The 25,266-nt window shown below is 37.6% G+C and overlaps 1 protein-coding gene across 2 annotated transcripts; it reads left to right on the plus strand.

Moving 5' to 3' along the window:
* Positions 1-567: 567 nt before the first annotated feature.
* AZI2 (5-azacytidine induced 2) lies at positions 568-24,539 on the plus strand. Of its 2 annotated transcripts, none has more exons than XM_051789042.1 (8): positions 568-745; positions 9,205-9,434; positions 11,850-11,975; positions 12,309-12,408; positions 14,096-14,244; positions 16,558-16,619; positions 20,019-20,134; positions 22,887-24,539. In XM_051789042.1, exons 2-8 carry the CDS (start codon positions 9,210-9,212, stop codon positions 23,273-23,275), a joined length of 1,167 nt encoding a protein of 388 aa, XP_051645002.1. In that variant the 5' UTR covers positions 568-745; positions 9,205-9,209; the 3' UTR covers positions 23,276-24,539. The 2 variants fall into 2 exon arrangements, with proteins under 2 accessions (XP_051645002.1, XP_051645003.1); XM_051789043.1 differs by lacking the exon at positions 568-745 and adding an exon at positions 858-1,005.
* Positions 24,540-25,266: the final 727 nt, after the last annotated feature.

Below are 25,266 nucleotides of genomic sequence, written 5' to 3' on the forward strand. Positions count from 1 at the left end.
GTGCTGCCCAGCAACAGGATGAGGAGCAACGGCCATAAACTAAAACGCAAGAAGTTCCACCTCAACAGGAGGAAGAACTCCTTCACCTTGAGGGTGGCAGAGCACCGGAACAGGCTGCCCAGGGAGGGCGGGGACTCTCCCTCTGGAGATATTAAAAACCCACCTGGACGTGTTCCTGTGTCACCTGCTCGAGGTGACCCTGCCTTGGCAGGGGGGCTGGACTGGATGATCTCCAGAGGTCCCTTCCACCCCTAGCAATTCCGTGACAGCGCTGCAGGTGGAACGCCGACACAGAGCACGCCCTCACACCCCAGGCAGAAGGGCGGCGGAGGCCGCTCGGGGACGGCCCCAGCCACCACCCCCGGCGGGGCGGAGCCAGCCCTGGGCTGGGCTTCCCGAGGCGCTCGGCTGTGCCGGGAGCCGGCCCGCGTGCACGCCGGGATTTGCAGTCCTGCCTCCCTCTCCCAGTCAGGCGGTGGGGCCGCCTCTCTCCTTCCGGGAGCGGCGCGCGCCCGTTGGCGGGGACCGGGAGCGGCGTTTGTTGACTTCCTCGAAGGCGGCGGGGGCGGCGCCGAGCGCCGGGAATTCCCCGCAGTGGCGGAGGCTGAGGCCGCGGCCGGGCCGGCGGGGCGGGGGGCGATGGGCGCCCGAGGGGCCCCCAGGGGACACCGCGACGGGCGGCGCTGCCTCCCCGCCGAGCCGAGCGCCCGCCGCTGACCCGTCCGGCCCGGCCGGGCCTGGAGAGGTGGGTCCTGGTGCGGGGCGGGGAGCGGCGGGGCTGCCGGGGCACGGCGGCTGTGGGCGGCCCCGGCGGGCTGGGGAGCTTCGTGCACGCTGAAATAGGGGCGGTTCTGGCCGGTCTTTAGTTTCTCTTTCTAAAACAGAGTCGTCCTCGTAGAATCACGGAATTGTTTGGGTTGGAAGGGATCTCTGGAGATCATCCAGGCCAACCCCCTCCTGCCAAAGCAGGGTCACCTCGAGCAGGTGACACAGGAACGCGTCCAGGTGGGTTTTAAACGCCTACAGAGAGGGAGAATCCACGCCCTCCCTGGGCAGCCTGTTCCCGTGCTCTGCCGCCCTCAGTGTAAAGAAGTTGTTCCTGCTGTTGAGGTGGAACTTCTTGTGTTTCAGAAGGAGCAGGGTGTCGGTCTTGTGCCTTGCCCCTGCCCTTCTTACCAGTCACACTTGGCTGGTATAAGGAGGATATCCTGCTGGGGAATCGGGAGCGTAGTTTAAAGGTACCCCTAACAAGCTGGGAGTGGTCTTTGTATAGGCAATAAAAGTAATTAGAAAGGCGTATCTAATCAAGCTGAAAAACTGTGTGAGTTCTTGGAGCTGCAAGCTTGTGTGTTGGTATAGGGGGAATCTGGCAAACAAAATGAACAGATTGGTCGAAGGTGTTGAAACAGAAGCATGATGGAATACTGGAGCAGACAGGAATACAGGTGCTGCAGGCTGTGTTGCTTTAGAAGAAGGGAGCACAGACTAGCGCTGAGGTGGTCTTATATGCTAATGAAGCATTCAACTTTTAAGAAATTACAGCTTTAAATCTTGGTGTTTCACCTGGTAGGGAAAATACCCTTATCTACCTAAATAAATCAACCCCCAGCAACTTAGAAGTGAGAGTGTGTGATAGCTGTTCCAGTGAGTGGTTTTAGGAGCTTTTTGTTTCTAAAGGAATCCCTTAATTTCCTCACTGTCTTACACTGTATGTAGGCAGTAAAATCAGTGTGCTGGAAGCCAGCTCTGGAAAAAGCAGAGTGAAAGGAAGATTATTGGCGTAACAGTAAAGTCTGCTCTGGGCTCCAAAGATCAAGCTTCTCTTCTGAGACAGAGTTTTCTGAGGAGTGTTGTTATAGACTATGGGTAACGTAATTTCCTGAATATTAGTGCATGATCAGATGTTACTGCTGTTAATAGTACCAGTTATCTGCTAGTACCTGTATCCTAGCATTTTGGGAGTTGTAGCAGAATTACTGTAGAAAGCAAAAGAATTCCAAGATTACTACTACTTTTTGTTCTTTGAATAATTGATACTTTATAACAGGACTTGTGTTAGAAGCATTAGATGATCTCACTAAAACTTAAGTAAACGACTGTTGCCCCAAGTTCTAAGTGCAATTTTTGATCTAAACTCCAAAGTGAGAAGGCAGAAAACACTGGTTGAGTAAACTTTAGATCAGATTGTATGGAGGTTTTAGCCACCTCGTCCCCCCCAACTTTACATCTTTACTAAAACTACTTATTTTTAGAACCTTGTATGCTACATTTACAGTTCAGAAAAATATAAAGTGACATTTGCTAGAGTACTAGCTAGGTTATGTTTTACAAATAAAATTAAATGGTAAGGAGTTCTTTAAAAGAGCGAAGAGGATAAAGTGACACCTTTGTACAGCAAAAGTGGGTAATAAATTAGAGATAATCTTAAGATTGCATAAATTTCAGCAAATATTCTAATTTGGTTTTCATTAAGTCTCTCTTTTCTATATGGCAGTTAAAAAGTAGGGAAAGTGTTAAAATTATTGGTCAAATACATGAACAAACTGTATTCAGTTTATTCAGGGTGGAGAAGTAGAATAATTTAATCTGACAACACTGGAAAACCTGTGCATGGAGTTTCAAATCCGGTAACAGTTGTTCATATGATATAAATAGATGTGTTGAATTGGAGATTGTGCATTATGTCTGTAAAATATTAAATGTAGGATGCCTGCTAGGAAAGTGGAAACTCCCTTGGAAAAAGTGCGGACCTGTCACTGCACATGCTATCTGTATCTGACTTCTTTAGAATAGATTTTGAAGAAAATAAGCAAAAAGGTAGAAGAAAACAGGATAAAATGCAATGTGGGTTTATCCTTTGATAAATGTTTTGATTCTTTCACAGGGATTTTTTTTTTTAAACAGAGGAAGTCTAGATAGACAGTCCATATTGAATAAAAGAGTTACAGTGATAATGAGATCAAGTTTGTTAAGATGGCAATGACAGGATTAACACAAGGGTCAGGCTAGTAACTAGCTTGCTACATCATATGTGTCTCCCTTATGCACAGGTCACTTTGCAATCAGTCTTATGGTTTTGCTATATGTGTTTATACTATAATTGCATTAATTAACTTATTTACATGGTTGCACAGGGTTTCTGTGTGGAGTTCTTAGTGTATGAAATCATAGATGCTACTAAAATTTGACAGGACATTTGGGGAGAAGAAATGAAGTTTGGGAAGGTAAGTGAAGCATAAGTAGCTTGAACGTTCAAAGTCATCCACTTAGGAGCTGCTAACAGGAAGTTGTGTTCAAATGACCAGGTTTGTCTGAAATAATGAGATATAAACCTGAACATAGGATTGTAGGACAACTCAAGTTGGAAAGGACCTGGGAAAATCATCTTATCCACCTTCTGGTGTAAAAGGGAGCCTAGATGAGATTATCTGGGACCCTGTCCATGTTGTGAAAACCTCCAGACGTTATATTGGTGAGTTGCAGGAGGTGACCAAGGGCCATCAGTGCAACTCAGTTTAACTTACCTTTTAGTAGCTGTAACAGGTGTTTTCAGTTGAATTAAAAGTTAATGCACTTAGATAAGGCTTTCATAATATCACTGAACTTGTGAACTTACTGAATGTTAATTAATCTGGCAGTGTAATTGAGTGGGAGGAAACTTATGACTGGGAGGTAGGACCTACTGTTTGGTTTACAAAAGAAGATATGAAAAAAACAAACCCTCTTAGCTTTCATAAATAGCTGGTATTTATAAACATTTTGAAATGGGAAGCAATGAACACCAAAAAAATGCCTAATGAAATAATATTCAGTGTTAGCATGAGAACATATGGGTTTTTCAGTAACCTTTGAATATACTTATATTTGGTGCTAGAAAGATTTAATAGCCAAGAGCCATCTTGTTCCTACTTGTGTTTCTGTGGCAGTACTGCTCCTAATTAGTTTCAACGTTAAATGTAATAGTTTAATAAGCGGGATTATGCAATGCTGAGGGGATAATATTTCATTGACTCCAACTTTTGGGGTTTTTATTTTCCCCCTCTTCTTTTCAGGTAGTTGTCAGGGAAAGTGACAGCATCCTCAGGAAGGCAGATTGATTACATTACATTGGGGACACAAAAGGTTTGCAAATTAGTGATGGAGGCACTGGAGTATGAAACTGTTCAGAGAAAGTAAAATTTTATCAAGCACTGTTGTCATAAGATAGGCTTTTTAGTGCTTTTCTAGTTCTTGTGAGAGTACATTAGTTATTGTAAAACGCTTGAGATTGAAAAAATTGTCTGTTGTACCTAAGGAGACTTTGCTTGATTTTTCTGGCTTTCCCAGATGTTCATGATTAATGAACTACAGTGAGCTTGGTTTGTGAGCTTGGAGACAGTGACTTCTGTTTCCTGAAGACAACAAAACTAAAGTGATTTGGAAGGTCTAGTTTAGCTGATGTGCTGACATGTTTCTGAAAGAACACCAAGTATGCTGAGGCAGCAGAACTGTGCCCTTGTACGTATGGACTCTCAGGGAGTGCTTTGGGCCTGTGGACTTTGTCCCATATGAAAGGATGAACAGTGGCCAAAGTTAGCAGCTACTGAGATGTGTGTGTAGAGATTTATTTTTTTTTATTTAAAAATGGAGCAAGTATCTGTAAAAAGGGATGTCTTTTTCTGTAGAACAGACTGTTCACCACTGAAATCAAAGAGAACCTAAGATTTCTGAAGGAGAGATGCAAAATGATAGATGCTTTAAGAGACTGGAAGTCTTGCTTCTTTTAACATCATGTGTCATATGTTCCATGTGCTGTGTGGAGTTTTTCATGCTGGTTGCAGGAATTCTGTATTATTCCTTGCAGTGCTTGCTTTAAAAAGTGTCTTTTTAAAAAGAAAAAAAAATCAGTACAACTTTTCTGAAATTAAGGTGAGGACTGCAACATGCTCATCCAAGATTCCTGTGGTTCAAATGCATTTCTTGAACTTAAAGTTTTATTTTTGTGTCTACATGCATGTATGTGTATATACCCTTCTATGTAAGGCAAGGTAAATGAGTACAAAAATTATGCTCTTGTTATTAACAACTGGAAACTGTTCATACTACCATTATAGAGTCAAACTCCTTGACTCTGGAAGGTAAACGGTAAAGTGATTTGGACTTCAAAAAACAGGAGAATAACCATCTTAAAATTATTTGCATTTGACTTTTGGAAATATTTTGAAAACAGTTCTGTTCTCTTTCAGATCAGCAGATGGGGCAAAATGGGGATCTGCTCCATACTGGGAAAAATTTAATGTAATCCTGCTTTTACTATCTCTCCTTCTGATCCGAGAATAAGATTAGAATTTCAAACTACAGGGATCTGTTTGTGCAGTGGTCTGTTTGCTATTAGAGCTTCTGCATCCCATGTTCCTTCTGTGTAGAATGTGTTTTATATTTAACTACCTCCCATGGTGTTAATGACTGGTATTTGTAAAGCTTTGTAAAGAGAAAAGCTATATTTCTGCCAAGCATTAGTAAGAAATGGGAAAACATTCTTTTTCCTCAAGATATTTATTATATTAAATCAAAGATGTTCTATAACATATGTTGAGTATTAGTGAACAACAGAAGTGGTTTCTGTAAACCCTTCTTTTCTTCACATTTTGTGAAAGAAAACTTAAGTGGTGCCACCTCTTCAAACTCAGACTCTTAGAAAAAGGGAACATAATTACTCCTGCTAGAACTTATTACTCTGTCCTGTTAACAGTGTTGGGGTCTTGTTTGTTTTTAAACATTAGTTATGTAATACAAACACTAGCACTGGTATTCATATAATGTATTTCTTTTTGGATGTAAAGATTAAAGTCCTTTGAAATAGACTTTCAGATTAAGATCATTCTAAAAATAAGTATAAATGCAACGTAATTATTACAGGCAAAGTGTTTAGCTAATGTGCTAAAGTAAAGGAAATAAAAAGTAAAGTATTAGGGAGACCTTTCTTATAATGGGATGTGTCATAAGTGGGATTTTAAAGCTTGCATTAAGTAGGCAGAGATGGACATCAGTTGTATTCAGAGACATTAACTTGTCAGTATCCTACTTCAAATATTTTAGTGGGAAATCTTTCACTTTTAACTAATCTGTCTAGTACAGATAATCTCATGAATTGCAACTCCAGAGAGGTCAAAATTCACTCAGGTGCTTCACAGTGACAGCTCTGGGACATTTGCAGCAGTGCATACAAGTGTGGCTTTGATTTGGAGAAATTGAACTGATTAAAACTTAGTAGCAGTCTGTGGTTGGACTTGGTGAGCCATCCTGCAAGCCCTTCTGGCATCCTTCTGCCAGATTCGAGGAGCTGGAACTCCTGGTGTAATCAAAGCACTTCTTTCATTGTTGTTTACAGTTCATGGTTTTTTTAAATGATGTAATATAATACTGGATAATCTAAATTTATATTCCTGTCCTTCGGTAAAATGACAGATTACAGCTGTAGTCAGGGATTTCTTACAGACGTAGCCCTATTTTGTATTATAAGGGTTTCTGTCTATCGTGACAGCAAAAAAAAAGGAGATGGGTAAAATATGCGTTTCACCATGACCTTTATAGTACTGCTGATCTTAAACTGTTTAATGGCAGTTTGTTGTCAGTTAGTATGCAATATGTTAGTCAAAAATGTGTATATCAGATTTTTCTGAAACTGATATCTTGTGTGTAGAAATTTAGAAAAACATGTAGTACAAAGCCCCTTTAAATTGTGTGGGGTTGTATGCTTCCCTTCTAAATAGTGTCCAGTGCTGGCTTAGAAAGCAGCATCAGAAAACCTGAGTTGAATAATCCTGTAAACTAAATGAGATCTTTTGAGTAAAAAAATATTAGAGTAACTAGTTCTCTTAGCATGTGCACGTTGTGTACCTGAATTTATAAAATCTTATTTCTGTAATCTGAGTGTAATTGGAGGGTCTTTCTCTCTTGAAAGCTCATAAAGGCAGTAAGTTCTAGTTAACAAAATGTAGAATAAATGTCGTCTCATCTTCTCATGTTGTCTTCTGTTTTCCCGTATTGCCATCTCCTGGTGGAACTGATATGTGCAAGAAATAGGGAATGTACGATGCTCAAGTTTAGGAGCTATAGGAAAGTGTGGGGATAAAGCTCTATTTATGTACAAGGTCACAAATCTGTTGCTTTCTTCAAGAGCTAATGATAAGCTGTGACACTTCTTTAATGGCGTTTGAGTCGAGTGTTCAGAGAAAAGGAGATGTGTTGCCTTGAGAGGGCAAGCTCTGAGGAGTTTGATGAGATGGGTGACAAGACTTGCAGGGCCCTTCTTAAAATGGAGGAGGATAAGCTGGTGTGTTATGTTTGCCTTAGAAGACAAAATGAGCAATTCCTTCAGCCAGTTAATGCAGTTTGAATGATGTAGTGCTTTTGGTCAAGGTCACCTTGGAGTGATACTGTTCTTACAATGACAAGGAAGCAAATCTTTTTTGCAGGGCTCATTCTGCTTAAATATGAGGCAGAACAGCAAGCAAGGGAAGCTTAGGCATCAAACAGTGTACAAGGCATCTGTTTGCCTCCTGAGTATAGCGATTAAAAGGACTCCAGTTTTGGTTTGTAGTTTTTCTGTCTTTTCTCACCATCGCAACTCCATTGCTGTCTATTTAGTATAAATGAGCTGTCACAGTTTTTTATCATGTTTCGAGCAAATGGCTCCGAGCAAATTGAGACAAATGTGATAACAGCACCATTGTTCAGCAGTAGCTGTACTACAGCTCTTCATAATGCTGCAGTCTGAAAGCTTTTCCACTGCTGCCTGGTGAAAGAAGTTTGACCACAGAGAACAAGCTCCAGAGCAGTTGATCCCTTTACCTCTTAGTATCTAGAAACAAATGGAAGTCCAGTTTGAATTTAAATAGCAAATACGCAGGAGAAGCAGCAATTGTGGCTGTGGGTTTTTCCTGCACTAATGGCTGCCTTTCCTGCAAAACTTCTGCTGATTGAGTCAGTTTGCTGTTGCAGTAAGTTTTCCTACAATACAAACTGTCTTCATTATGCTCAGTTCTTTCATTCCAGCATTTCTGTTGGTTCATTAGCAAATCGTCAGGAACGTAAAGATTTGTTGAAGAGGGAAAAAATAAAATTAACGGTCTGCTTTTCATAGAATTCACATCAGTAGTTTGTTGAAGGGCGGGGGGGATGTTATCAAGCACCGGGTAGCATTTCTTAGTATTGCATAGAGATGCAAGGAATCTTGATGTTCATAACTAAGTAAGAATGAGCGGTGTCTTTTTTTGGTTGGTTGGTTGGTTTTGAGTTTTGGAGGTTGGCTTGTTTTTAAATCAAACCCCAAAACTTGTAACTAATAACTCTTAAGAAAAATGCCTTTAGGGGTTTTCCCTTAAGAGCTGGTGGTCAAAAAAATATATAAATTTCTTTAAGGTGGTATTTTCTTATTGAATGTTTTGCTGTGCCTAAGTGATGTACGTTGTAAAAAAGCCTCAGTGTAATATTTACTTTGCATTTTTCATTCAGGTGGGTCTGCCTAGTATTTTAGGGTGACACTTTTTTTATGGTCAGACTGTTGTAAGTTTTTTCCACTCATATTGAAGCAGGTCGTTTTACTGAGTATGTTTTCATTCTTACCATATCTGCAGTCAAAAATTACTGTAATCATTGTTTGGAAGGAGGTTTTCTACTATGACCAAGTAAAGAGTAGCTACTCATGCAGTCTCTTGAAAGACAAATGCAAGTGTACCTTAAGATTCCATTTCAAAGTTTGGGAAAACTGTAAGTATTTGCATTCAAAAATGAAGAAAGTTTGGCATTTGTGGTCAGGAACCACCGGTAGTTAGTTGATTTGTTGCAACTATACTCTTTTACTGCTCATTGCCAGCTTGCAAAAACTCTGATACAGTATTCCTTCAGAGTTCAGATAGTGATACCAGCCAAATTCTAGGTTGGTGTTAAGCCTTAATAAAAATGAATTTGAGGGTTCATAAATCTGATACGTATTCAAAATATTTTTATCAAATAACAGTGAAACATGCTTCTTTTCTAACCAGCATATTTTTAATGTAAAATGGATTTCAAGATTTTTCTGCAAGATTAAGATACTTCGTAATTATTCGATCTTGTCAAACTTAGACAGAAACACCCTGCAGTATTATTTTGGAAGGTTTTCAGACTCCTGATGAATTTGTCTTTGTGAAAACTTTGCATTTATATCTGTCTTTTTAACAGCTGTCATGGAGGAGTTGGTAGAGGATGACATCTGTATTTTGAACCATGAAAAAGCAGACAACTCTCACAAGAGAGACAGTGATATTCCTGTTTCATCCTATAGTGGAGATGAGTCTGTTGCCTCACACTTTGCACTTGTCACTGCATATGAAGATATCAAGAAACGACTAAAGGAGACAGAGAGGGAGAACTCCCTCTTAAAAAAAAGAGTGAGAATTCTAGAAGAGAAGGTAAGAAAAAAGTTGATTTACTAGCTTCTGGTAGCAGCTTCTTTTTTACTCCTTTGCTGCATGGCAGAGCAGATGGTTAAGGATTTAAAATATATACTTAAAATAGTTTCCATGTTAAAAAGTCTTGGTAAATTGTTTTATTTGTTGAAGTGAAATGCAGTTGCTTCCTCTGGTAGTCTAGTTGCATCATACTGGGATTTTTGATTCTTCCTGGGCATATATATGATGCAATGCAAAAACAGTAGTTTTGATTCAGAAAGATGTGTAGTTGCACTGGATTGTTGCTGTAGTTTACCTATCTCTTTATGGTGTTTATTAACTTGAGCACATGTGACAGTATTGTTGAATAGTGAGGTGCAAAGCCTGTAAGTTGTCAGAACCCAGGAATTGTCTATCAAAAGACTCTTGGGCTCAGCATACCTAAATATTAAGGAAAAATTGGTTGCTAAGACTATCTAGCTAGGTCTAACTAATTGCAGTCTCAAATCTGAAATACAAATTTGTCATGCTTAACATAGATGTTGGTTGTCTATTCTTTGATGCAGTAATTCTAAAACATAAAGGAATCTTGTCATTTGTTTTATGTACAGTTTCTCAGGCCCGTAATCTAGTGAAGTTCATAAAAGCTAAAAATTGACCAGGACACAGATTTTTCTTCTCCAAGTAATGAATGCTGTCATTAAACATATATCCATCATTCAGTACTGAGTGTCTTTGTACTGCAGAAGTTCTTGACTTTGATAGATTGCTTTCTTATATGAGATGGGAAGATGCATCCTAGTGTTAGAGCTAAGACATTTTCTAGGAATTAGTCCTAAGTGTGTGTTACTGATTCTTGAAAGCTTTCTAAGTATGTGTTTTGTGGCATTAGAATACAGAGTCTGAGTCACACTCAGCACAACTTTGAAACACTTATTCAGGAATTCTTGGTGACTAGTTTGACAAGATTGACTTTCTGTCAAAAGGCAAAACTATCTCAGCATTTTCTTTATGTAAGGTCTGGGGGGTGATGGGAATAGGAATAGAGCTCTAGACTGAATATTCTGTCAACCATGCTGAGTGTAACGTCTTGTATGTAGTTACTTAAAATCAAGATAAGCAAGACTTGACCTTGACAATTCCTTTTGTCTTGCATCTTTTGGTTTGGCCTGGTTCAGCTTAATTCTCTTGAAAATGATACTTTGTTTTCCATGTGAATACAGTAAAAATGTTTCTGAGAGAGGAATATTGAAAAGGCCAAGGCTGTTTAAGTAACAGAACTGACTTTCAGTCTTTGTCAATAGCTAATATATCTGTATGTTTAAAAAATATATGGGGAGTTACCCCTTTTGAGTTTTCAGAGTGTAACTTCCAGAAAGCTTATTAAGCCTTTGTGTTCTATTTCAATGGCTTTATTAGGGGTAGGAAAATGTAAAGGACTAAATTTAAAAGGAGTAGAACATATACTTTGAGAGTTAATACAAAAGCAAAGGGCAAAAGTTTCTTATCTTTATGGCTTGCTTTCCCATACTTTTTTTTGAGCAAGCACCTAAAAGAGGAGATATTTAAGGCAGATACATATGTGTCAGCACTTTGGTTTTGTAGTTTTTTCTGTGTAGCTCTTTGATTTTTAAGAAAATCTGAACAAATCTGTTGCAAATATCTAGAAGAGGTACACTAAACATGTTTAAAGGAAGTGTGCAGGATAAACAGGATGAAAAAGAAAATGCAATACTCAGTCAAACCAAGAATTTTGTATGTGAACAGATGTAATTTGATGTAAGACTTTGCTTCTTTCTGTCTTATTAAAAATGCTGAATATATTTTAACTCTGCTCCCTGTTTTCTGGCAATCTAGTTGGTAGTGCTTATTCTGCTTTGCTTGTCTCTTGCCAGAGCAGGCAATGAGGGAGTGGTGACCTGAAAGTTAATAGTTGTTTGTAAAATAATTCTGCTTTGGCTTTTCTTACATAACTATGCTGAAAAAAAATCTTTGTTTACATTATGAGTCATTAAAAAAATATGTTTGGTTTCCTCTGAACTTTCTATATGTTGTGTCTCTATGTGCTTAAAACTCCTTTTTCAAAAAGCAGTTTGTACATTTTCAGAGTCTGGAAAAAGTATGATTAAGGGATTATCAGTGTGAGAGTAATCATGATTTGTGAATGGTTTTTAAATACTCATAGCAGTCTAATGAAAAGTATCCCTGCCCATGGCAGAGGGGTTGAACTGGATGAGCTTTTAAATGTCCCTTCCAACTGAAACTATTCTGTGATTCTATAAACTAGCGAGCATTAAGTATGGTTAGAAATTGCAGAATTTGTAGACAACCTTTATTAGATTAGTATTGCCTGCTGTACTATTGCCTTTTTTAGATTGCTCAGTTCTCAACATAACATACAAAACTTCTTATTTCTCATGTCTGTTCAACTTTTAGCTGCTTGGCTCCCGGCGAGAAGAGGAATGCAGCTCAGTTGGGCGTGAACAAGTAAATAAGGCATACCAAGCCTATCGAGAGGCCTGCATCGACAGAGATAACTTGAAAAGCAAGCTGGAAAAAATGGTGTGCCTTTTTAAGTAATGACTTAAATGCATGGTTTAATAAGTACTTGCATAGTTAGTAAATTTTTACTGTAGAATGAATTTTACTTACTAAAGGTCTGTGGTTAGTTATATCACTTCTTTAGGGTTTTTAAGTACATTACAATACCTTATGTAGGAATGACAATTTCAAGCATCTCAATTTTATTACTGGGCTAGAACAGTGCTAAAAAAAGACCAATATTTTTTTTGTTTTGTCTCTGTTTAAAAAAAATTGAATTGTCAGACATGATAGAAAAAAGCTTCACAAATGGTTTTCTGCTGTGTTCCCCCACCCCCTTCCCCCCGAAAATAGGTGAAAGAAAGTGAGGAATCCTTGAAAACCTTGAATGAACAGTTGCAGTCTAAAGAAGTAGAGCTGTTACAACTGAAAACTGAAGTGGAAACACAACAAGGTGTGTATTTGGTTACTTCATCTTAGTGCATGCTGATGAGCCCTCATGGTTATATCATGGTCTTGGGGCATGAAGAGGTTTAACCCTATAGAGTGGCTGGGTAAGAGAGGCATGTCTGACAGTGAGGCACTTTGAGCTGGGGTTCCTTTTTGTGAATGGTGACATGCATGTTAGATGATCGTAGGTGAGGAGCTCCATGGTGAAGATCTGAGGCTGTTGTGTTCTACCACAGATGATTTCATAATTTGAGAAATGGGCACAGCCTGACAGTGTATAGGCTGTGTCATGTACATCTCTGGACCCCACCACCTTTTCATCAGAGCAGGGTGGGAGCATACCTGTACAAGTACAAAGATTATTCAGTCAATACCACTTCCTCTGGTACCTGCAGAGGATCCAGTATATTCCTTTTTCTCACTGTTGGGATATATGACAGGTGCAAGGGGATGTTGTATAGCAATATAGCTACAGTCGACAACAGTCACTTAAAGGACTGGGAGATGAGAAAAGATAGAAAGATGTTGGTTGTAGAGAGCCTGGTTAAAAGAGGAAGGAGAAACAAACAATTCCAAAAGCAATTCCAAAAGCCCAAATCCAGCTTCCGTTACTGCAGTTGTAAAGAGGGCTGGGCTCATGATAGGTACGTAAAACACTATGGAAGAAAAGAAAATCTGTATTAATTTAGTTACAAGAAAAGAGAACAAGAAAATGCTATCTGTGTAGGGATATGGACTGACTTCAGGGTCTGTACAAATGCAGTCATTTGAAAGGTGCTTGAGTTGGATTACTCTCCAAGAGGACCTCAAGCACTGCTTCAGTTGCACAAATTTTTAAACCTATAAGAACAAACTGGATGTAGTGCTAGTATGACTCTTGAGGACCTCATGGTTTGAGGAGATAAGAAGTGCAGAGTTTATAAGGAGAGCTCTGAAAATGTGGTGATTTCAAGCCTTATTTAGAAATCAGTTTTACTAATAACTGGACTCTGAGCATCTTGTTTGAGTAAAAAATCAGTGTGTTTAAGCTTGTTTAAACTGTTAAATCTGGAAATAAGTGTACCATGTGGTTGAAGATTTGAGGGTTTCTTCCTGTCATGTTCTTTTTTTTTCTTGCTCTCTGACTCGTGTTCTGCCACTGATTTGATACTAGGATCATCTTAGGTGGCTTCTTACTATGTAAATTGCTTTGGTCAAATAAGATTTATGTAACTTCTACGCTTTCCCCTTTTGTTTTGATAGTATCTTTTGTTGTTCTGTTTGAAACTTCCTGATTAATCCTGGGGGAAACAATGGTAAATTATGTAATGATATAAATCTGAGGGGGAAAATACTTGTGTTTTTAAAACACGTAAGAAGTATGCAGATTGGTCTATATATTATGTGTGTTTGCCATGAACTGATTTTTCTATTATCAGTGCCTTTTATGCTGGTGCTTCCTTTGTATGTAAAATCTCCAGTCTGTTCCTAGAAAGTAGGGCTCCATGCTTTGAACTCAGAAAATAGACCACTTCTCTGCCAACAGCTTTACTAGTGTTACTATTTCCTTGCTGTCATAAACTGCAATTTCTTCAGAATATAATGTTTTTGTAGGGCATGGTCTGGTTGAGCAGAGCCTTACATATTGATTTACATTCCTTGAACTGAGACTGGAATCTGATTTTTTTTTTTTTTGCTTGTCTTCTTTACAGTGATGAAAAGTTTGAATTGTACTCAGGCCAACTGGGAATTAGAGAAGCTGAACTGTGACCTTAAAGTTCATAGTTTGGAACAGGATCTAGAAAAACTCAAGGAAGAGTGCAACAGTCTCAGGAAGGAGTTGCAAAAATCCAAGCAGAAGGTACCTTAATTTTTAAGGAATTTTTGTAGTAATAGTTTATTTTAAATCCCAGGTTCAATCAAAATAAAGGGTTAACAAAGATATAAAGTATATAATTGAGTGAAAGATGAATATCTTGGTAAAATTTACCTTCAATATTTTCTTAGACTGTCATGTTTCTTGGAAATAGGCTTCCCAGTGAAATGGTCATGGCACCAAGCCTGTCCAAATTTAAGAAATCTCTGGCAACACCCTTAATCATAAGGTTTGGTTTTAGGTAGTCCTGCAATGAGCACAGAGTTGAACTGAATGATCCTTAAGGGTCCCTTCCAAATAGAGATATTGTATGATTTTACACAGGTGACATTTTCTAGCCATTGCCCATATAACAACAGAAAATAAAGCTTTATGATTTTTATAAGTAGTCATTGTAGTGTTCTGTGTAAGCTGGGCTACTTAAAACGTTTGGGAAAAAAACCTTTTCTCTCTCTCTTTTTTTTTTTTTTTTTTTTTAAATTGAATGCTTATGTTAAAGATGCCCTGAACTTTATTAAAGGAGGCCTAGCATTTTTCTTTAGGGTAGCTACATGAAGCTTGTCAGGAAAGTACCTCTTTGGCTGCCCTTCCCTGTCATTTCTGGGGCATGTGTCTGTTTTGAGGGATTAATTTTGTAACCTGGCTGTTGTTAGGATCTCCAAAAGAAAATTAAGATAATGTAATGTTTTTGTTACTGTTAAGTTATATGTCTAGCGCATTCTTAATACTTTCCATCTTACCCTTGATGAAAGGTGCAGTGGCAGTTTCTAGGACTCTGTGGTCACACTGAAGTTACACAGGGAATGGAAAAGATTTAAATGTGATTGTTTGAAGAGGCAGATTATTTTACATTCCGTATGGCCATTAATAATAATAATAATTATGTAATCTTGATTCACACAGTATTTGAGAGAGTCTGCATTTTTTCCACTAGGTGGGGATAAAGCATGTGAGGTGTTTTGTTAACTTCCCTTGTTTTCACTTTTGTCTGGAATTCTTTCAAGTGCTTTCAATAACTTGTAAGATCTGAAGGCATACCGTAACTTGTAATTGAAGACTGCAGATTGTATTGTGAGGGTGAATGTGTTAGACAGAACAGACTAAGGTAGCAGTTGTAAGGGATACCACATGTGACACTTTAAATAACGCTTATATCAGCAGCTTTTGTTGCAAAGAACAAATACAAGGAACAGCTTTTTTGTTTGTTTCTTTTTTATTTTTTTTTTAAATATAATTTCTTCTTGATCCTGGTAACTACTTAATATAGGAAACATAGAGGTACAAGTTTTCAAATGTGGGGTAATAAAGCACAACTGTTTTTTTAACTGTGAGATTGAATCTTTGATGGGCAGTGGTGGGAAAGTCGTCATGAGGGGAAAAATCTGTCAGGCCAAATACAGGCAAATATGATCAATGGGCAATGACAAGTCAGCATTGTTTCAAACCCAGCTGGTATTTTTGTTATTACTTGATTTAATTATATTAGTTAGCTTTTCCAAATGTTTTCTACTGTGTAGAAATAGTTTACTTTCTATTTTTTTGTACTTTTAGATATTCTTACTCAGGTTTTGCATTGTAGTTGATGCAGTGTGTACATTATATTGACAAGTTGCTTGAAATGTGCACAGGCTGTCATGAAGCCACAGTAACAGGTATCAAATTCAAAACAGCTTTGGCTAGGGGAAATAGTAGTTGGAAGGGAACAGGAAAAGAAGGGATATGAATGGGAGTTCATCACAGGCGAGGGTCTAGTAGAAACACAGCTAATGAAGTGAGCCCAATGTTTGATTTGTTAAACAGTCCTGTTAAATTCTCTGAGGCTGCCTGTACATGCAATTTTAAAGTAAGGATAAATTATATTCTGTTATAAAAGTAACTTGTGGAAGTAAATCTGTACTTGAAACAGTTTGCTTTAACGTAAAGGTCTTTATATACTGTGATAGGGAAAGAACAAGAAAAAGACATTCTTTTTTTTTTTTTTATGGACATCAAAAGTCTTTCTCAATTTTTGCTTTTTAAATCAATCATGAAGTATGACAGCTCAACTGTTTAAAAGAATACATAGTACGGAGGTGGCTGAGCATTGCCTTCATATGAGTAAGTAGTTTAAGCATTTTTAAGTGGAAATTCTTAGTAGAATTTTGATTTCATTTTGAAACCCTCTGCAGCCAACACAAATGAAGACTACTTGTGAATTTCAGTATTACTGAATATTGTAGTTTCAGTGCCATTTTTTCAGATAGAAGATCTGAAATCATGTTCATTCAGTCTCTGCCTTCCCTTCACTCTGTTACACAGGACCAGGCTCAAGATGAAAATCCATTGAGTGGAGACCACCTTCAAAGGGAAGGTATCCAGAGGTATGAAAAATCAAGTGATGTTCATGTTTTATTTTCAGTTTACTGAGGGACAAGTAAATATTTGAACAAGTAAATATTTTAGCAGCCTCTTTAAACATGTTATTTCAAATTACATTATTTCAAGTCTAGGTATACTCATTTAGCAAGATCGTTGTAAATTTTTTTTCTTTGTTATGTTTGTAGTTCAGGATGATGATGACCATTTACATCTTCAGATTGTTGTGCAGAAAAAGCAAATTTAATTATCTTGGATTTAAAAATCAGCTTTTTTAATAATTAGTCGACTTGAGGAGGTGGTAGATAAATTTCCAAGTGTCATCCCAGCTATGGAATATCTTCATTCTGTGCATGGGGAGGTTTCTGTGTTTGCATAGTTGCAGGCTTCCAATCCCTTGCACGCTGCTGGAACATACATTCTTACTTAGTGCAGTGCAATAATATTTCTACTAGAAGACGTTTTAAAGGATTTTATTTTTCAACACTGAGGAGCCATTGTGTGACTTATTCAAAAAGAAATAGCAATTGTCCAGAAAAATGCTAAAATATCAGAAAGCATTTGTTCTCATTTTGTACCCATTCAAATAATAATTGTACTTGTGATATAAACTCCTTTGTTATTGTACCTTAAGTATATGTGCTATATTAGAAAGTATATATATCTTTTAATTATTTATGCAAAAGAACTATACAGGAATACATGAAAATTCCCAAATGTTCTGTCTTGTGGAAATGAAATTCTGTCTTTCTACCCAGTTATGCCTGTTCATGCACTTACAGGGTTTTCCACCAGAGGGAAGAGTGGTCCTTCATAATGACAGATTGTTTAGCATGATGCCTTTTTGCTTCTTTGGGCATTGAAGAGATGGGAAGGGAGATCAGTCACTGAAAGAGAACTGTACAGATATTTCTCATCTTATGTTCTCTTGTATAATGACGATAATGTACGCACTATACACAAATCACACTTTGTCCTTTCACCTTGACTGGATACTTATTCCTGTGGTTTCTGATGGAGCTTCACAGTCAGTCTTGCACGCTGATGAATGGTATTCTCTCAAGATACAGCAGTTATCTTTTGATCATTGCTCTGATCAAACTGATAATTTGATCGAATGATCATTAATCAGAGCAGATTTATTCCACAAAGTGGGGTTCAGGTGGCAGCCATCAGAATTAGCATATGTACAGCATAGGGTTTCTTGTAATACTATGTAAATAATGAATGTGTATTGAATATGTAAGCCCATCCAAAAATCTGTGGAAAACACACATGAAAAACCTCCTGTGAGAAACATTTGTTGTAGCTGGCAGTCTTGCTTTTTATGGGAGATGGAGGCATTTGCAGTCAGTTAACGTCTTGGAGAGTAGTTATTTCACATTTGTGAGGAGTCTGCAAATCTGACTTTAAAGTCTCAGTTTGCAAATCTACTTTCCTGTAGATTTAGGCAGGTGGCCATATTGAAGGTTCGTATTACATGTAGAAGGCAGTATAGGATAAACCCTGCAGCACAGGGTATCTTTGGTTTTAAATTGCAAATTCACTGAAAATTATTAGGCTTTGCAGTGGGATTCTACATCAGCATCCACAAAAACAATTAAGATGTGTCATGTGTGATTTAAGTGGAATTCTGGTACCTGCAGTCATTTGCAAGATGCTTGTAAAAGTGCTAAATGCACTTTACAAAATTCATCCAAACACTTTTCTTCTAGTTAGTGGCAGACACCGAGCCATTCTTGTATTTACCACTTCTGTGTTAAATATTGGACAATACTGTCTTGATACAACTTAAGTTTGTTTGGTCTCATTTTTGAGACCAAAACACGTGAATTAATGAAGAGTGGTTGCCACATCAACTTAATTTTACAGTTGTCATCTTTAATGAACTCTCATCAACAGTTCAAAGAGCCAAAAGGATTCTGCTGTAGAAAGGCTCCAGGTTTATCTGAACTTCTTGAAATATCAGTTTTGAAAATTTTAACTTTGTGTCAGAATTGCTGACACCTAATACATTACCTATTAAACTGTCAGCTTCCTCTGTTCTTTAACGGTGCTTTTTCAATCTGACTGTTTATATTCTGGTGAGATATTTCTGAGCATAGCAGAAAGTTCAATTTCTTTGTTTTAACACTGTTAGCGTTCACTTGCAGGACAGCCTAGTACCTGCTTCTCAGAGTGATTTTGAACACATTTGTGCCTGATATATTTCATGCAGGAGTGATCCTATATTGCTATTTTAGAGGGATAGAACTCTCTACGTATGCATGAAAATACAGTTATAAAGCTTATTAATTCTTAGTCATCTCGACAGTTTGAGACATTGAGCTGTTTTCAAATAAATGTCTTAGGTGAATGTAGTGAGGAAGAAAGAAATTTTCTGGAAACTCTCACCCATGATACTTCTCTTCAATAAATGTGTTTTGGTGGAATGTTAAGCATTAAAAAAGCATTATTGATTTCAGATTTAAGTTTGAAGTAACTACATCCTTATGTCTTTGAACACTAAGTTAATTATTAATCAACATAAGACTGGTATTCAGTGAGCCTTTGCTTGAAATTTTACCAAGAATCATATGGTAATGCTGACTTCTAATTTTTTTGTTCTTGATTTTCTTACCAACTATTAACCTGTAATGCCAATGTTGGAACAGTGCTGCTGTTGCTAAATAAGTTTCTCGTATTATGCTGTCTTAGAGAATGAATTGGGTGACTATGTTTTACGCTGTCTGATAAGGCAGTGTATTAACATAATAATAATAATACATCATGCATAGATGACTTGAATATGAAACAGTATGTTTTCTGTTTTAGTTTGGTCTGTGTGGGAATGCTCAGTTGGGATCTCAGGCATTTAGTCTGAATTCAGCGTAGCAATGTAGACAGTGTAAGACCCAAATATATATGGAATATTTAAAATTCTGATCAATTAATATTACTAGGATCATAATATGTGACGGGGTGTGTGGTCATTTATTGAAAGGTATTCAAATTAAAACTACCTTCTTTGCAACTTAGTGTCACTTTACTTACGTATTTTAACTATTCCTTTAAGATTTCTTATTTTATGGGAAGGTGGTTAGTTTCAAATAATGAAAGGAAAAAGTATGCTTCATATTTCTCTCCATTTGGGGAATTAAAATTATTATTATTATTACCTAGTATGTTAATATATAGTGCATTATATATTGTAATATGCACAAATCAAATAAAATATACAAATGTCCATCAGTTTAAGGTCATTATCAGTATCATTCAATGCATTTTGAATTATGGTACTCTAGCAAAATTTGCGGTGTATGTCAGGCAAAACCAATTTATTAACAGATAATGCTTGATAAGCATGTAATAGGCTGCTTCAGAGGTGGCAGTATTTAACTGGTAATAAATTTCTGTTTTGAAAGTGTGCAACAAGCATATTGGGAACTGAAGAGAGAAATGTCTAATTTGCGCCGAGTGACTGATGTGCAAGCTGAGGTTCTACGAAAACTGAAAAGGAATCCAACAGCAACCAATAAAGGCAAGTCAGTGTTTGCAGTAATAGACCTTACAAACACAAGCTGTTAATTCAAGATGTCCTATTTTAAAAATGAACTAGCTATCTTATCTTATCAGAATCTCATCAATTGAAGTTGATAAGCTAGACTATATTATGGTTCCAGCTTACCCATTTTCTGCTTTTGCTTCTGTCTCATACTGGTCAACTTCACACATAAAGGTGTTGCTGATGTGTTTTTTCTTCAGTACTGTATTCTGTTCCCCTTGTGGCTTTTTTCTCAGTCAAGTGTTGCTTATGTGCACAAGGCTGAGGTGTTAAGTTTACTTGTATTTGACCTTTTACCACAACTACTTCATATTAGGGGGGAAAAAAATCTTTTTGCAAATGCAGTCTTATTTTCCCAGTACAGAATATATGAAATTGGAAACATTTTAAAAATCAGACTTTAACAGACAGAAGTTTCCTTATGGTTCCATGTTTCCTTATGTCAGTGTTCAGAAAAGTTGTCTTTTTTAGCAAAATGCTGCACAATATGACATTTTTTTGAATGTCAAAATACTGGGGAAGCAAAACTGCCTTATATAAGGGTTAAATAATTCCTGTATAGAGTATTTATAATTTCTGTGAGCAGTTCATCAGACAGTTCTTCTATTTCATACATATGTTTCTCTCAAGCCAAATGCTAGACTGTCAGTCAAACACTGTGGTAAACAATCTATTTCCTTTGTTTTCTGCTTACTTCAATTGTGGTATTTACTGTGCTCAGAATACAGGTGAAAAACAGTGAACTTGGTTACAGTGTATTGGTGACAATCTCTGATGGCCCTGTCCATTACTGGATCAAGACATTTTGTTTCTAAACAGCTCAGTGAGGTAATGACAGGATTCACCTCCCGGTCAGTCCCTGCCTTTGTGGTCAGCAGTGACTAATGATCACTCTCTCTCTGGTACTTGGCTGATACAAACTATCAACACATTTTGTAGAGTTGGCCATATGTTACCAGGTGAGTTTGTGTTCCTACAATTCTAAACCACATTTGTCAAATAAATTCAGCAGAGAAACTAAGAACTGAATGGGTCTTTAATCTGAAATCTGTCAAGGTTTGACGTGATCATATCGTGTCTTTCTGTCCTTATTTTAATTTGGAGTTACCTGTCTTGCCACTACACAAGTACTGATTTTTGTTTTCTCCTTGGTAAGCAGTCTCATTTTCTGGAGTTGTTCATCCACAGCCATAAAAGGTGTTATTGATGGATCAGGAAATAGTGGACTTCTGCCTTTTTCTCTGTAGGCTTTTTTCACTAATTTTTCAGAAGTATGTAAGAGTGGACAGGTCTGTTGACCCTGCTCGTCAGCCACCCTTAGGAACATGATGCAGATATTTTATAAATATATGCTTATATTTTTAGAAAAATCTGGGCTTATGAAAAATATGGGTAGAACTGACTTAAACCTTCCACTTCCTATACATCTACTACTGGCTGTTTTAGCATCTACAAACTAGCTGCCACTTCAGAGGTGCATTAAGTCTGCAGAACATGTGTTTGTTACTCTGTGTGGGACGTGAACAATATCAGTTAATGTGCAGATTCTACTTATCTGTCATATGCATATGGAGGCATTTTCAACAAATGTGTGTCAGTGGGAGTTTTTTATTGTTGATTGTTTGTGTTTTGATTGGGGATTTATTTTATTTTTTTTTTTGCATCTTCAGTCTATTTTCAGTGGATTCCATTTTTCTTAAACTTCTAAAGGTCTGTAGGCCTCAAATTGCTTTTTACAGCTTTCAGCACAAAGAGGCCAAATCCAGTGCCTTATAATGTCTTTCAGACATGATGCCTGTGCTATTGGAAGGTGGTTTTGGTTGACATTTGTGAATTGGGTACTGCTTTTTAATTCACAGTGACAAACAGAAGTTGTATTCTTTGACCAAGATGGTTCCTCTTTCTGTCCCTTAGGAATTAAAGTTAAAAACTGCAGTTTATACTCAAGATTCACATCTGTTCTAGAAAACAGTGTATAAGATGTGAGTTTCTTTAACTGCAGGAAGCATTAATCTACTCCCATTACATGTTTATGTACATGATCACTATAAAAAAAAAAAAAGATCTGGTTTTATTTGGCCATCTGTTCAGATGTGCATTGAAGATGCACTTCTTCCATTTCAGGTAGATGCTGTTCTGTTTCAAAATCCTCCCTTTCCTAGCACAGTTTAAAACTTCCTTGGAATTCCAGATGGCTGAATATTTCAGTCTGTCACTTCACTTTTGGAAGTCAGACAATAGTGGCACACAGAGAACCTGGTAACACCACGTGCTTCCCTCTTACTGCTTCATGGACAGTGAGAATTCAGTTTCTGGGTAGCCAGAGAACACAACTTGTTAAAAGAATCAGTAGAGGAGGAGGCAACACTCAGTGTTCTGCATCTGGTTGATTTCTCCAAGCGCATGAAAATCCTGTTTCAGCGTTCATTCCAGTTTGGTCAGAAAGATCCACCAGTTTACCTGTGTTCAAGTGGGAGTCAGGAGGTTTCCTTGGAGTTAGGTGTGTTTTAGACATTGATTTCAGGTTCTTGGGTTCATCTTGTAAAGTCAGACTGGTGAGGTTAGTATGGCGTTTGTAACTTTTAAGTAGTTACTGAATATGGTCTGAAAACTTGTGGCTTGAAAACACTGTGTTTAACATCCCTGCTAGACTGTAGTACATTTGGAGTACATGAAAAATGCATTAGATAATGTAATTTTTAAATCTTTTTTTATCTCCTTCCTTCAGCTGCCCCTACTGCACCAGTACAATGTGTTGAATCGAACATTTCAAAGCTGAATTTGACATCTGGGGTAGTCTATAAAAACCTCTCACAGAACAATAAAGACTTCTGCAACGCTGTGTCTCCCCCTCTGCTGAGAGATGTCCACATCCCATCGGAAAGGGTGACTCTACAAGCATGGGCAGATGAGAGACCCATTCCAGTTGATGGCAAAACGTTTCAGGAACACCATTCTTACGGAAAGAGCTCTCTGGAAGATAATTCCTGGGTATTCCCAAGTCCTCCAAAGCCTAATGAGAATATGTTTTGGGAAATAAAAAATAACCCAACTTTGTTAAACTGTCCAGCAGATTACCTGGATCAGTGTAATCAAAACTGTCTGCACAAGAGTTAAACAATTTTTGGAATGATTCTGAATAGGCACCTTAACGCTTGAACTTTTTAAGACAGAAAAGAAATTGCTTGAAATGTTCTTTCTTTATTTTTAATTCTAGTTCTGAAACAGAAGCCTAGTCTTCCTCTGCTGTTAATCAGGAGTAAGTTCCTTGATGTTAAAGCTGTGCTGGTATAATGCAAAAATAAAGAAATCTAGCATGGGGCCTAGATAGTCTTGTACTGCAGATGACGTACATTTGCAAAAGGTTACACTGAAAAGTGAGTTAATGGAATAAAACAAAATAATTCAGTTCTGTATTTGTTTGCTATTTGTATCTTATCAAGAAAATATTTGGTATCTGATGTTAAAACTTGTACCAGTTCTAAGGTGACTTTTTGATGGTGTCCTTTTTCAGAAGAAGACATACAATGAAGAACTGGATTATCTCTCCCTTCCTCCTTTCAACTAACTTTCTGATTCCTGTTTTTAGAAATGCATTTTTATGTAATCTTTAGCCAAGAAAGGTGAGATTTTTTTTTTCCAAATCCTTGATTTATATTAGATAGTGGCAAGAGAAAAATCTTGGCTGTCTTGTTTAGCTTGCACCATTTACGGTTTGATTGTGAATTCTAAAGGACCATAAGTAATGCTGCTGAACACTGTGAATCCTGGAGGTTCAGCTTGTTCCTGCTGAAGGGAACTGACTGAACTCGGTGCGCAGCGGTGCTGCCACAGAACTGTCCTGCTCACAGGGCAGTTACCCATATCGTGCCTCCTTTGCACAGCACCAGAACCTTGACTTTTTATTTGTGTGGTGGTGATGGATACTAACTTTTCTTTTGTGAAAGAAACAAAGCCTTAATTTAATCAGACTTGGTGTTGTCACACTGTTGATATACATAAGAAGTATTTTTGTGGTATCTTTAGTATGCCACCGAGAACTAGAGTTATTAGAATCTGCCTGCTTTATAGATTATGGGTGTCTAAGTACTATTTTTTTTAACTCTTAAGGCCATGAACTGTTTTTAGGCAAATACAATTTATCCCTTTTTTAATTATCTGCTTCATATCTGGCTTGATACAACAGGGTTAAGTGAAATGTCTTGACTGCTCCGAAGGTTGAAGAAAAATGCTTTGTAATTTAGATCCATGATGCCTAACTTGTAATGGGCAGGAAGATATTTAATACTGAATGGGCTATTTACACTTGTGTGGGTGGGTGAAGTATTTGACTTCACAGGTCCAGCTTCAGATCAAAGTAATAAAAATTAATTTCACAGCTGTTTAGTAGCAAATTATCTTAAAACTTCTTGCAAATACATGAGGAAGCTATGACTGTAGCATAGCTGTAGTAAAGACGGGCTGTAAAAGTGTTACTGGGGTGCTACATGACCTCTGTGGTTCCAGACACTCTTCCCTGCACAGTAAGTATGAAGCCCATCTCCTTCTCTTTCATTTTATCTGTCAAAGTCGAAAGAATGCCTTCCAGATACTTTCTACTATAGTAGCAAACAGCATACATAAATAATGTTTCCCATTCACCAGATATAGTTTTTCTTTCTATTATCTTGCTCACATATACTGGGTTGTCTGTGATTAATGGAAATGGTGTCAGATGCTGGAATTTATTCTGACCAATGAACACAGCTGACTCAGGGGAGTACAGTCTCTTGGAAAGTAATAGAACAAAACCCAATATGCATAAAACAAATCCAAGTCACTAGGCTTTAGCTGATAAAAGCAACTACCTGTGTAATAACAAAGAAAACATTTCTCATGTGGCTGCGTAAGCTATATGGCTTACTTTTGGGGTTCCCCACCTCAATATTACAAAGGCGTTTTTTATTAAGTAATGTATTATCCAACAGACATCAATATGATTTCTGCATTGAGGGAATTCTATTGTGTAAGATTTCAAATAAATTTATTTTTGTTTTAAATTGGTTTCACTTACAAATCTCCTTTCCGTATTTGGCACAAAATTTTTACTTAAGTTTTAATTCCTTGAT

The sequence above is a fragment of the Manacus candei genome, unplaced genomic scaffold (genome assembly GCF_025592945.1).
Source record: "Manacus candei isolate 608988 ecotype Guabito, Panama unplaced genomic scaffold, ASM2559294v1 h1tg000026l, whole genome shotgun sequence".
NCBI classification, from domain to species: Eukaryota; Metazoa; Chordata; class Aves; order Passeriformes; family Pipridae; genus Manacus; species Manacus candei.

What these genes read in the sequence shown, in the direction of transcription:
- AZI2 (XM_051789042.1), top strand. Translation starts at nt 9,210, where the DNA reads ATGGAGGAGTTGGTAGAGGATGACATCTGTATTTTGAACCATGAAAAA. An exon ending in AAAGCAAGCTGGAAAAAATG is followed by an intron (nt 11,976 to 12,308) that starts GTGTGCCTTTTT and finishes CCCCGAAAATAG; the next exon opens with GTGAAAGAAAGTGAGGAATC. An exon ending in TGCAAAAATCCAAGCAGAAG is followed by an intron (nt 14,245 to 16,557) that starts GTACCTTAATTT and finishes TCTGTTACACAG; the next exon opens with GACCAGGCTCAAGATGAAAA.